The 14,263-nt window shown below is 42.0% G+C and overlaps 1 protein-coding gene across 1 annotated transcript in view; it reads right to left on the bottom strand.

Annotated features, from left to right (window-relative positions):
- The window catches only part of AP4B1 (adaptor related protein complex 4 subunit beta 1), a 71,732-nt gene that overhangs the window by 44,867 nt on the left and 12,602 nt on the right, over nt 1-14,263 (bottom strand). The window contains exons 3-4 of the mRNA XM_082245986.1: nt 7,498-7,722; nt 6,812-6,942 (exon numbers count right to left, since the gene is read on the bottom strand). Coding sequence (XP_082102112.1) covers nt 6,812-6,942; nt 7,498-7,722 — 356 coding nt within the window. The remainder of the gene's footprint in view (nt 1-6,811; nt 6,943-7,497; nt 7,723-14,263) is intronic.

Genomic DNA, 14,263 nt, shown 5'->3' with positions numbered 1-14,263 from the left:
GGGTGATTCCCTCCTGCAGAGCCATTGTGTTCTCACAGCAGAGGGGTAGGTAAACCAGTCCCTGCCGGGAGAACCCAGTGATTACTGCTATTATATCAGCAATTTTAATCACATGTAAAGTTGATAGATCGATTAACTTGGGTACATTCAGCCTGCCCATACATGGTCTGAATCTCGGCCAGTCTCTACTGTACCGGGTGAAATTCGTCTATGGCTGGCTGTAGTGCTTCACATTTTTAGAGGCTTGAGACAACCTAATTCTTTTTAACAGAACACCTGTTGGCGTTGCCTGAGGACGCTCGTTAAGCGAAATGCATTGTGGTCAATGCTAACCCGGAAGTAACACACAGAGGCATTCGGAACAGAGGCTGGGATACACATCCACCGCCGCAATACAAAGAAAGGGGGAAAGGAGATACAGGGTGCTGCAGATCCCCGGACAATATCTTCCTAAGACCCAAAAAAACGATTTTGTACTGCCGAATTGCCCAGTGCCAGGAGGGCACAACAAATAGTAAGAGGCTAATTGTCACCTTATAGTGTATGTTTTTTGGAGAATAAAACAGTATTTCACTATTGGAGGCTATTTGTTCTTCTATATCTTTATGTGTATGGGGGGACTACATGGTCCAACTCGAGTAATATAGGAGCCAGAGATCCAAGCAATCGAGGAGAGGTCTGATCCACCCAATAAAGGGATCACAGGCGTTGGGGGTCCTTGTGACCTGCTGCTAGCTGGTAAGAGGCCACGGTTGTCACATCCCAGCACCTGGAGCACTGTGAAGGGATTAATAAGAATTCACCAAGCACAATTTTGATTGCATGCTATTGCTTGGACTTTTAAACACTACTTGGAGCACATTTATATATTTATACTTTTTTATATATTCTTATGTGATTTTTTTTTTATATATCCTTATGTGATTTTTGTATGGAATTCTTTATATATTTATTTATTGGTTCACTGATCCACACCTTTGTGGATTAATTTACTTTGAGAAGCACAAGCACTTCTTAATTGACGGTTGTCACATCCCAGCACCTGGAGCACTGTGAAGGGATTAATAAGAATCCACCAAGCACAATTTTGATTGCATGCTATTGCCTGGACTTTTAAACACTACTTGGAGCACATTTATATATTTATATTTTTATATATTCTTATGTGATTTTTGTATGGAATTCTTTATATATCTATTTATTGGTTCACTGATCCACACCTTTGTGGATTAATTTACTTTGAGAAGCACAAACACTTCTGAATTGAAATTGCACTGGTATGCACTTTTCTTTGCTAATTGCACCAATAGTAGATCATATATATATTTGTAGCAATTTTTAATCACATATATTACACTTTAAATCACCTATTAATTTTTATAACACGTGATATATTAAGATTACCAGCGCCTTTTTACCTATGATATATACCTATTTATTGTTTTATTACAATTAAAAGGGCAGCAGGTTCAACAATCTTTTATTTAAAGGGCCAGGCGCCTTCTCTTTTCTTTTTATACCTGTTGGCGTTGCACTGAAGTAAGACCAACATCAAGGCATTATCGTGATGCAGATTAATATGTATTGCGCGATTACATCTTCCCAAATGAAATATTTAATACACTATATATATATATATATATATATATATATATAAAAACAATGGGTTCGATATAGTAACATTTGTAACTCTCTCATCTCTATGTGTTCACTGCGGGACAAATGATACAATGTTAACTAATCTGGCATGCTGGTATAGATCTTTGATAGTCTTATAGAAGATCTACTGACATTCTCTCTCTTTCATCTATTGTTAGTCCCCGTTCACACTGGGGTGACCTGTGAGGCGACCTGGTCGCCTCACAGGTCGCCGTAGGTCGCCTTCCATAGGGAAGCTGCGGACCCGTTCTAATAGGAGCGACACAAGTCGCTCCGACTTAGAAAAAGGGTCCGGAGCTTCTTTGGGGCGACCCGGAGCGACCGTCATAGACTTCAATGTTATGAAGTCCGTGCCGGCCGCTCCGAGGTCGCGGCGCGCTGCTCGCACCGCGACTTCGGAGGTCGCCCTGGGAAGTCGGATCGCCCCAGTGTGAACGGGGCCTTATGGAAAATACTTGTTATGGAAAAAAGTCTCCACTGCTTAAAATATCTGAAATAAAAATGATAAGAAATAAAACACATTGTAGTCTATAAAAACAAAAATGTGTGAAAAGTGTTACTAAACCCACAAAAGTAAAATCAGTCTGTATATGCAGTAAAGCATGCTTGTTATACTCACTGTGGAACCTAAGTGGTTAATCCTCTGCATTGTGTAAGAAGGCTGTTTAATCTTGTGTTCTCTTATCCTCCCCTTCTTTTACTGTCCCCAATCCATCTGCTGATAGTACAGAGCCTTGGAGCCACTATGCACATGTTAAGCTTGGTGTGTATTGCAAGCAAGATTTTTATTTTTGGGAGAGTGCATGTGATTAGTACAGGGCCAATCAGCACTGTCCAGACAGAGGGTCAGGGGTCATGCAGCCTCATAGGACAATCAGAGGAGAATGAAAACTACAAGCTTTAACCAGTGGTCAGCTAGACATTGATAACAAAGTCACAAAACTGCTATATACTGCTGATAAAAAAAGGTATTTACTATTTATCAGTTTATATTTACTAAAATAATTGCATTTCCATGTTCTGTGTATTGTGGGAGATCAGATATAGTGAATGCAGGTTCCTTGGTTTAGTAACACTGTAAGTGTACAGTCCACAAAAGTTAAAGTGGAAGTAAAGGCAAAACCTAACTAACTCTAAACCTACTCTCTGACACATTCTAAGCCTAATCTATCTAACCCTGTAAAGAAAAGATCCCTATGCTTACCTATTCTGCAGTCGCTCCGGTCCGGTCCCAGGCTTAGCTGTCAGCGGCAGCTTTACTGTGTAGAAGAGTCAGCCAATAACGGAAGCCCCATAGTAAGTCCATGGATGACGTCACTTCCCAGGCATTTCCCAGGTGTTGCTGGCTTTCTCTCTTTACACAGAGGGCGCTGCTGGAGACCAGACCGAAGCAGCTTCAGAAAAGATAAGTATGGCGATTTTTTCTTTACAGTGCTATATAGATTAGGCTTAGAATGCGGCTGAGTGCAGGTTTAGAGTTAGTTACGTTTTGCCTTAAAGCGGAGTTCCGCCCCCCCCTCTGAAAATTAAAAGTCAGCAGCTACACATACTGTACACATACTGTAGCTGCTGACTTTTATTATTCGGGCACTTACCTGTCCTGGAGTCCAGCGATGTCGGCACCACAGCCGATGTTTCCATCGGCTGTTGGGTGCTGCCGCCACCTTCGGCAATAAGGGAACCCGGCAGTGAAGCCTTGCGGCTTCACGGCGGCTCCCTACTGTGCATGCATGAAGTGCGCTGCCCATTCGGATTGGCTCAGGGGCGGAGGGTAGGAGGAGGGGGCCAAACTTTGCTGCGGCGCAGTTTCCAGGAAGTGGGGAAGGGTACCTGTCAAAAACAGGTACCCGTCTCATCCTAATTGTCTGTGTTTTGTATTTTCTCCACCCGATCCCTTCTTGCATCCACTCCAGCATCTCCATCCTTTCTCCTATCCCCTTTCTCTTCTTGTGTTCTTTCCTTCTTTTCCTTTCCTTTTCTTCCTTTCGGATATTCCATACTTCCTCCTTTCTTGTGGCTTATAGGGTATCTACCTCTCTCAGGACCTATATCTTCAGAGGGTGATTATATGCAACCCCAGTTCATAAGATTCAGGGGGGGGTTCCCCTTCCTGGTTTACAGAGGGCGTTTGTAACTTACATGGAGGTCCACGGTTATATTTTTCTGTGCTTTGCTTGCGGGCTGGGATTCTGTCCTGATCCTCAGACGTTTTAGTAATACTGTTTTAGTAACCATGCCTATCTCGTATTGCATTGTTGCCATTGTTTTCATTACAAAGTCCCTTCCCGAGTGGGCTCTGTATATGACACATTGTATACCTTTCTTATGCAATATTTCCTGAGATTGTATGTTATTAATCTACATATTTCTTACAAAATAAAAAACTTTTGCAAGTAAAACAGGTACCCTTTCCCCCCTTCCCCCTGAAAGATGCCAAATGTGGCCCCAGAGGGGGGAGGAAGCAAATGAGAGGAAGTTCCACATTTGGGTGGAACTTCAACTTTTAACTGCCTTTTTCTTTTGTGTAAAAATTTCAGAGAACTAGCAAAGCAAGAACTCCTTGGTTAGAATAAAGGATGCTATCAAACCAAAAAACCTGGGGATCATGGATGAGAACCATATTTTAACCATAGCTATTAGATTATTTTATCACAATCTCTTTGGTTTGTTTCCTCTCTACTTGCATAGTATATTAGATAGGCGTGCCAGCACTTCTTTATTAAAATGTATGACAAGTATGCCACGCCAGATGTCATACTGCACATTTTTTGATACACTGTAAAAACTAAGAATTGATAAAACGAATAGATTTAAAAAAAAAAAAAAAAACAGATTTTTGAAAGATATTCAAAAAACAACTTCCAGCATTTTTTTAGCACTTTAAGCAAGTCTACCTTGTCCTAGTGATGCTCAGCAATGCTGCTGCACCGATGGGGGTTGTGGCATGAAAACTCTGACAATCGTTTACAATTTCCAGGTGACAATTATTAAAAGCAGAGAATCTCGCTTGAACTCTACTTTACTGTAACTAAATAGATTTCCTACCAAGTGCTGAGTGCTGTCTAAACAAAAAGGTCCAATCCTATCTTAAACCAGGGTTGATGTCAGGGTGCAAATCTGCTGGTACAGAGTATTGCTGAAGATTTTAGCAACAGCATGAAGGGAAGGGAAATCAAGCAGTGCTACAGGGTTACAGATCTACTTAGGCTTAATCTGCTCCAGGGCAGCTATCCCTGCAGTAAGTGACCCATATCAATTTATAGCTCAGCATCATACCTGTTTATTTTCTCTGTTTGTTGCCTAGCAAGTACACACACCATTGAAAGTACAGATGATAAAAGAAAGTTGTCTTTTTTGACAAAGTCTTACATGACTGTGTGTGGACAAAAAGGGAAATGAAACATTTTATATCATGTTGGTATGTAAATGGTATGTAAATGTGCAGTTTTCACATTTTGATACACACTTCCTTTATTCAAGATATTATAGTTGCTTTCATAGCTAGTTTTGCTACGTTCCTCACACTCCACGGTATTATATATGTGATTTTAGTCACCAGAGTTACTGTTCCATTAGGCTAGTAGTTTAACCACTTCAGCTCTGGAAGATTTACCCCCCTTCATGACCAAGCCATTTTTTGTGATACAGCACTGCGTTACTTTAACTGACAATTGTGCGGTCGTGCGACTCTGTACCCAAATTAAATTTATGTCCTTTTTTTCCCACAAATAGAGCTTTTGGTGGTACCTTAATGCATTCTCTGCATTAAGGTAAAACGCCTTCTAAGATTAGTTAGTCTTCAGCCCTTCCTTAAAGAGGTTGTAAACCCATATACCTTTTTTTTTTTTTGCAACCTATAAGAGAAACGCATAATGAGCTAGTATGCATCGCTTTACCTTAGAACGAGCCCCTGCCGTGCCGCCCGCTTACCTGTATGACGGGCGACATGTCCAGTCGCCCATCTTCCGGGATCGCGGCATCCGGCCATCTGATTGGTCGGAGCCGCGGTGACGTCACTCCCGCACACGCGCGGGAGCTGACAGTCACGGCACGGGGCTCTGAAGAAACGGCACCAGCGGCCGTTCCTTCAGAGCTCATGCGCCAGTGACGTCACTGGGTGCATGTAAGGTAAATATCTCCTAAACGGTACAAGTTTAGGCGATATTTACAGTACCTATAGGTAAGCCTTATCATAGGCTTACCTATAGGTAAAAGTGTCAGAGGAGGGTTTACTTCCTCTTTAAAGAAGTTGTAAAGTCAGAAGGTTTTTTTTTTTTTTTTTTTTTTTATCTTAATGCATTCTTAGCATTAAGATAAAAAAGCACTTTCTGTGTGCAGCAGCCCCCCTCAGCCGCCCCGCCCCCCCCCCTCTCTGTCCAGGAGTGTCTCAGCCGTCTGAGATTCTCCCTCCAGATTGGCTAAGACATTGGCCACTGCTGTCAGAGTCAGCTAGCCAATGAGGATAGAGAGGGGGTGCGGCCAGGTTGGGGCTCCGTGTCTGAATTGACACAAAGAGCTGTAACTTGGCTCGGGTGCCCCCATAGCAAGCTGCTTGCTGTGGGGACACTGAACAGGATGGAGGGGCTAGGAGAGCAGAAGAGGGACCCGAGAAGAGGAGGACTGGGGCTGCTCTGTACAAATCCTCTGCAACAGAGTAGGTAAGTATAACATGTGTGTTATTTTTCTAGGAGAAAAAAACAAAGATTTACAATCGCTTTAATACTTACCTGAGTCTGATCTTGACCCAGCGCGCAGAAGCCACTGGCTCCTGCTGCTGTCAATCAAATCCAGTGAGCGGAGGGGGTAGGGGGTTGAGCCGAGCAGCACTATGTGTGTCTACAGGTACAGAGAGCCGGGCTTGAGCAAGAGCCCGCACATCTGCCCCCATAGCAAGCGCTTGCTTTGGGGCAGTCACTGGAGAGGAGCAGCAGACAGTGCTGGCAAGGGACCCACAAAGAGGAGGTTCGAAGCCGCTCTTTGCAATACCATTGCACAGAGTGGGTAAGTATAACTTGTTTGTTATTTTAATAAAAAAATGAGCCTTTATTAATGCTTTAAGCAAAGTCAGACGTAAAGAAACAAACCCCAGAAAACATTACACATTATTACAGCAACAAACTAAACATTTTCATTTTGTTGGATCTAAACTTACCAACTTCCATGTCTCCTTGCTGAGCATGCAGTTTAGCACATCCCAGCACAGCAACCCTTCTCACATAGGAGGCTTTATCTCTTAGACCATTCTGAACAGGCTGCTGTATGTATTCCTGAATGCCTGGCATTCTAGGGGAAAAAAATGAAATTGAACATATTTATACAATTAGCTTATTTTACCAATTAGTGCTGTGTGTATCCTGACAATGTTCACAATTGGTTACTAATAATTCCTAGAATTACTGCTATTTTCTGTCCCGGCTTAACTGGTATCTGGAACGATCATACTGTTTAGCCATTAGTATTCCTCCAATTTTATCATTTCAGTACAAGCTTCAATCAACAGTATTAAGCACAGACGAAGAGGGTACACTTGAACTCCAAAAACACATTTGCTTTTTATGATACAAAAGTCTACATACGATTAAATCCAGACTTTATATGTTCTGCATTTAGTGCTTTCCTCCTTGCACACCCAGAATCTAATAAATGTTTAGCTAACAATACTGCTAAAGTGCATATAATACAGTATATGGTACCTACAAGTATTATAGCTAAACATCAAATGATAAGGTGAATACTTTTATAGGCCTTGCATCATTATCCTTCTCCGGTACAGATGACAGAGTTCCCAGAAGTACTTTATTTAGAATGTGGGTGATGTGCAGATCATGTATCACTGACCTGAGGTTACACATGCTTCGTAGAGCTAGTCCTCTCACCATGGGATTCGGATCTGAACAGTCTTTACAGAGAGTATTGATTGCAAGGAGGGCAAGGTCAGGTTTCTGAGGAGCGTATGTGCACATGTATAAGTAAACTAGCTTCTTCTGTACAATATCTACAGTGGCACTGGCCTTAACCATCTCCATGAAAACACTGGATATATCCACTCCCTGAGTCATATGTCTGCAATAAAAAAAAGAAATATAAGAATGTCTAAAAAAAAAAAAAAGGGGGCACATAGGCATTGAATTTGCATACCGATCTATACATTAGTAAATTACAAGTGAAAATGTATAACAAAGAATATTTGAAGTGGTTGTAAACCTCAGACGTGAAATATAAAAAAAGCATATCCCTCTATAGCAGTGATCTCCAAACTATGGCATTTGCTTGCCTTTTTCCAGCCCTTGGGGCATGAGCGTCCACAGAACTTTTTTAAGGGAGGGGGCATCATTTTATGGTCACCCATGCTCCGCCCCTTTTCGACAATGTCATGAAGGCAACGTCAATCACCACACAAGCCGCAACTCGCGAGTATTCATTTTTAAAGGGGAAACGGCAGAATGTATTTTTAAAACCTTTGTTAAAAAAAAAAAAAATGTATCCTGTATTCCTTAAAGCATGTTATACAGCACAGTGCTTGTGCTGTGTAATTTGGCACCTTCTATCTCCTAAAATACCTGGCTAATCGTGCCTGGCTATGTCCTCCCCGCTGTACACTGACCACGGTATACCATGCCTGCTGAGTCCTGACAGTGGTCAGTCTACGTGCCTCTGTCATCTGCAGTCCTCCTGTCTCCCCCCTCCCTCCCTTCCCCTCCTTATGCTGAAGTTTTATTTAAAGTTTCATTTCCTGTCTATAGTCTGTTTAACCACTTGCCGACCAGTAACTGGGACTGTACTGCGGCAAAGTGTCTCGTTCCCGTCCAGCGACATAGACCTACGTCGCTGGACTCCTCCCCTTGTGTCACAGCGGGAGTCGGGCCAGGGGAGGAGCGGCGGTCATCACCGCCGCTCTTCCCCAATCGTCGGGGAATCGAGTCTGGAGATCCGCCCGCTTGTGTAAACAAAGCGGGCGGATCTCCTAAGTGACAGATTGCAGGGTTCAGCATAGCTGAATCTGCGATCTGTCCCTGTGTCACTCAGTCACCTCCCCCCACACATGTCAGTAAGCACCAGGCATATATTAACCCCTCCCTCTCCAATAAAATTAACCCCTTCCCTGCCAGTGTAATTTTTACAGTAACAGTGCATATGTATAGCACTGATTAATGTAGTAATGTCACTGGTACCCCCAAAAGTGTAAAAAATGTCAGTCAAGGGTCCGATCTGTCCGCCGCAATGTCGCAGTCCCGCAAAAAAAAAAAAAAAAAAAAAAAAAAAAAAAAAAAAATCGCAGATCGCCGCCATTACTCGTTAAAAAAAAAAAACACCAAAAATGACAGAAATCTTTCCCTTAGTGAGTAAACGCAATAACTTTTGCGAAAACCAATCAAAATACGCTTATTGTGATTTTGTTTACCAAACATAGGTAGCAGAAAACAAATTGGCCAAAAATTTAAAAAAATTTTGATTTTTACATTTTTTTGGGGGGGAATTTCATATAAAAAAAATGTGAAAAATATTGTTATTTTTTCAAAATTTACGCTCTTTTTTTGTTTATAGCGCAAAAAGTAAAAATCACACAGGTGATAAAATACCATCAAAAGAAAGCTCTATTTGTGGGGAAAAAAGGACGTAAATTTCGTTTGAGTACAGCGTCGCACGACCGCGCAATTGTCAGTTAAAGTCGCACAGTGCCGAATCGCAAAAAGTGGCCTGGACGTAAGACAGCAAAACCCTCCGGTGGTAAAGTGGTTAATAACCTTATGTGCTCTTGTGCATGCGTTTTAAAAAATAAGCTGTTCTTTACCAGTTTCCAGAGGGCCGATCGCCGCTCCCTTGCCAGTCTAGTAGGGATATAGTACATTCTAGGTCCCGCTCCCAGCTCAGCATATATTTATGCTTTTCAGGGAGGGGAGACTCGTTTAAATGATGTTATATAATTGAGATCAGACCCCTACACCTAGGGGAGGAGTAACAAATTACCTCAAACGGAGTGTGTGGTGGACAGAGATTCAAGGAGCCTTGTGAAACAGAAAAATTCCTAATAATAGTGTAATTGTCTGCTTCAGAACTAGGAAGCTTATAAATAGAGCGAAGCTGTTCAAAGGAGCAGAATGTATTGTTAATAGACAGGGCTTTAAGAGACACTAGACCTCTAGATATCCATGGCACTAGTGAACGTCTGTCTAGGGGGAAAGATGGGTTGTCAAGCTCACCCAAATAAGTAGTCAGTGGGGGTACCTCAGACACCAATTTATATTTATTTTTCAATCTCGTCCACATCTGGTAGAGATGATTAATAATTTTATTAAATTGAAATGTAAGTCTGGGAATTTTAGCTTTGCACCAAAGCAGGGATTGCAGGGAGCAGGGGAAAATGGACGCCTGTTCAAAGGTAAGCCACAGAATATCCTTTTCAGATGAATGCCATTGGGCAATTTGGGTAAATTTCGTAGAGAGAGGTAATAGGGCCACAGATCTGGAAGACCCAAACCGCCCAACTGTTGAGGGGCATGGAGGACATGTCTATGGCATCTGGGTTTCCTACCATTCCAGACATATTTAGACAAATCCCTCTGAAGATAGGCATTATGAGAGAAGGGGACATTGACCGGAAGAGCCCTAAAATAAAATAATAATTTAGGTAATATGGTCATCTTTATCACCGCGATTCTGCCCAGGAAGGAGATATAGTATGAAGACCATGTGGAAATAAGAGACCTAATCTGCGCAAACAGGGCAAGAAAGTTCAAAACGAACAATAATTCATAATGGGGGGTGATCTGCATGCCCAAATAAATACCTGAAGGATTTAACACACCATGAGAAAGAAAAGCTCTCACTCAGAAAGACCTGTAGCCAATTGGGCAAGTTCAAGGGAAAGATAGAACATTTTGAAATGTTAACACCCAAACCAGAAATACCTTGGAAAGCCTTCAGTTCAATTAATAATTGGAGGATGGAAATGTGTGGATCTGACAGAAACAGCAGAACATCATCCGCATAAAGGCTTATTTTAAATTCCCTGCCCTCTTTGCAATATCCCCTAATCTGTTTATTATTTCTAATGGAACAGACAAAAGGCTCAATCGCCAGGGCGAACAGCCGGGGGGAGAGGGGGCATCCCTGTCTAGTACCTCTTCTGAGATGAAAAAAACTCAGAGTTGCAGCCAGGGATACACACTCTTGTTTGGGGGGAGATATATAAGACTCTAAAGCCTTGAAGAAATCTATCATTCAACCCAAATTTAGGAAGGGGGAGCTCAAGGTAGGACCAACTGATGCTGTCAAAAGCCTTGTGTATATCTAGACTTACAATGCATGTTGGGTGTTTATGTAAGTTAGCATCTTGTATTATATTGGTGACTAATCTGATGTTGTCTGTAAGTTGTCTATGTGGGATAAAACCGGTTTGGTCTGGATTAATTAGTGAAGTAATATCTCCAGCCAGTCTGTTAGCCAAAAATCGCCAAAAAAGCTTCAGATCATTGTTCATGACCGAAATAGGTCTAAAGTTTTGGGGAAGGGAATGATCCTTGTTAGGTTTGGGAAGCAAGGACATATTTGCTAGAAGCATTTCGTCTGGGAAACTATTACCCTGGAGAATAAAGTTAAATAATTTGTTCAGGTGAGGGACCAGAATGGGGGAGAATGTCTTATAATAAGAGGCAGAGAACCCATCAAGGCCCAGGGCCGTGGAGAACTTCAGGGATTTAATAATCTCCAGGACCTCTGCCTCCGTACAGGGGGCGTTGAGAGCCTCTCTTTGTTGTGGGGAAAGAGATAGGATAGGTACCCTATCTATCCAAGATTCAAACTCCTCTTCAGTAGAATCAGAGGAATCCGAGAGCAGAGACTCTATAAAAATTAGTGAAGATCCCGAGCACATCTTTAGGATGCGATACCATTCTACCATCAGGTCTTCTCAGTTTGTATACATGAGTAGGTTTAACAGCTTTTTTAGCTTCCTAGCAAACATCGTGGAGGACGAATTACTATGTAATATGAATTTGGCCTTAGACCATCTTAGCGCCTTTTCAGTATCATTTGACAATAAATCACCCAAGGCCTTCTGTTTGGAGAAGATTTGCTCCAGAAGGGGGGCCGAAGGGGAGAGATAATGCAAGTTATAAAGACGATCAAGGTCTCTAGTAAGAGTCCTGATATCTGCTACTCTGGCCCTGTTCCTAGCTGAGGCCAGACTAATTAAATGCCCCCTAATAACCGCATTATGAACAGTCCAAATGGTCGTCGGAGGCAGATCACCGTCATCATTCAATTCAAAATACTCATCAAGGGAGAAGGTCAATTGGGTAACAATAGATGAATCATTTAACATAGAATCATTGAGTCTCCAACAATGTGAAAACTGCTCTAGCCCAAGATTAGATGTGCTGAAGGTAACAATGTGATGATCAGACCAGGGGCAAACATAAATATCAGCATTAGAAGAGTTGGCTAACAGAATAGGAGTACAAAAAAATATAATCTAGCCTGGCAAAGCTATCATGTGGGTGGGAGTAAAATGTATAGGCTTTCACACCAATATTATTAGCACGCCAGGTTTCTACCAACTTCACATCACTGAGAGAACAAGTCAAGCACCCAGGAAAGGCTTTAGTAGAAGAGGTGGTACAACTTCTATCCAAGACTGGGTGGGCCGTCAGATTGAAATCCCCTCCCACTATCATATGGGAAGACTGGAACTTATTCAGGACATCAAAAAATTGTTTAAAAAGGACGCATGTGATTAATTAGGGGCATAAAGAGAAACTATCGTAACTGATTTACCACAAATGATACCCTTCAGGATTACAAACCTGCTTTTAGGATCACTATATGTAGAAGTCATATCTAAGATAATGTTATTAGGGATGAAGATAGCCACTCCCTTGGTTTTGTTAGTAAATGTTGAACATCTAAATTGCTGGTAAGACTTGTTGAAAAATTTGGGGTGTTTATCTAATGCGAAATGGGTTTCTTAAAGCAGTATTATATCCGCTCCCAAACGTTTATAATGTTTAAATGCCTTATTCCTTTTTTTGGGGGAGTTGAAACCCTGCACATTATGAGAGAGGATTTTAAGACCCATATCTAGTCCACAGAATAAAGGCCCATACAAACGATAAGAAAATCTGAAGGGAAAATTCGTCCGACGACCAATCTGCCGATTTTCGGATTGTTAGTATGGTGCTTTCGACAGCCAACTCCGACTTATCGGCTGACTAAATCCTGATGTGCAGGCTATAAAATCTTAGTTAAGTAATGTAAACATAATATAGAGTGGTACAAGCCCACCTAAGCAAAATATTATAGCTCCCAAAACAGGATCATGGTATGAGGCAGCAGTGATAGGGAGTGGCCTACACACCAATGAGATAGACAACAACTGAATCGCTTGTGGAATATGATATTGCATAGTAAAATAAAGTAAAGATTTAGATTTGAGTGTGGTTGACTTTACATTTTTACAACATAAACACATAGATTGCATATAAAAAAAATAATGAAAAATAGAGCAATCAAGGGGAATGGGCATAAAACATAAACCCATCCAAACTATAAAACTCCAGAGGACAATTAAGTCCGCAGGAGGTCCCATATCACGCCAAAAAAAAAAAAACATGAGCCCCAATAGGAGCAGATGTAAGGCACTAGTATGAGACAGCGTGAGTGAACTATAGGGGGGACAAACCAACGGGAAGGGAGAGAGATCAGCCTATATCAAAAATACAAAAAACATCAGTAGAGAGGTAGATATATTAAAAAACCAAATATGAGTTAACCTCCAATAAGACAACATAGTCAAATGTCAAACCGACCCAGGCGAAGGTATCCCCACTAAAAGAAAAAAACCCCAAAAAACAGGTTGAAAAAGTGGAGATGAGAGGGGACCCCCCCGCCCAGATTCCAGAGTCAGCTCCTGAGACAGGGGTCAATCAATGAACAGCACTAAGACGTTATCAGGACGAGCAGGCCAAAAGCTGCATTAGAAGTGCTAGGTCGCCCAATCTCTAAACGGTTTTCTCCATCTGCATTGGTCACGACGAGAAGCTGGGGTGGCCCAAACAGGAGAAGGTCTTGGGGTAACTGGCTGAAGAGCACTGGGCTCAGCGTCCAACAGGCCAAGTTTGATCAACAGATCCTTTCCTTCCATGACGTTGTACACAACATACACTGAGCCATTATGTGGTACCGTGAGTTTAAAGGGGAAACCCCATCTGTAACGTATACGAGCAGATTGCAGCACTGGTGTAACTTCTTTCATCCTATGACGCTTTTCCAGAGTGGCCTGTGAGATATCAGGAAAGATTTGGATTCTGGAACCCTCAAAATAAATATTTGGGATATTTCTGGAGGCACGCAGGAGGTCCTCTTTAACAAGGAAGTCCTTGAGGCACAGAACTACATCCTTGGGGGGTTTATCAGCTGGTGGTTTAGGGCGCAAGGCTCTATGGATCCTGTCACAGAGGAAGTAAGATTGTAATTTATCAGGCAATAGACCCTTAAAGAGCTTAGAAACAGCAGGTGCAAGATCTGGGATGGACTCAGGAACACCCCTGATACGCAGGTTGTTCCTGCGATTCCTATCGTCCAAATCCTCCACCTCCACATTACA

Source organism: Pelophylax lessonae, assembly GCF_965119305.1.
Source record: "Pelophylax lessonae genome assembly, chromosome: 2".
NCBI classification, from domain to species: domain Eukaryota; kingdom Metazoa; phylum Chordata; class Amphibia; order Anura; family Ranidae; genus Pelophylax; species Pelophylax lessonae.
The sequence above is the reverse complement of the archived record's forward strand: the minus strand, read 5'-3'. Positions and strand labels throughout refer to the sequence as shown.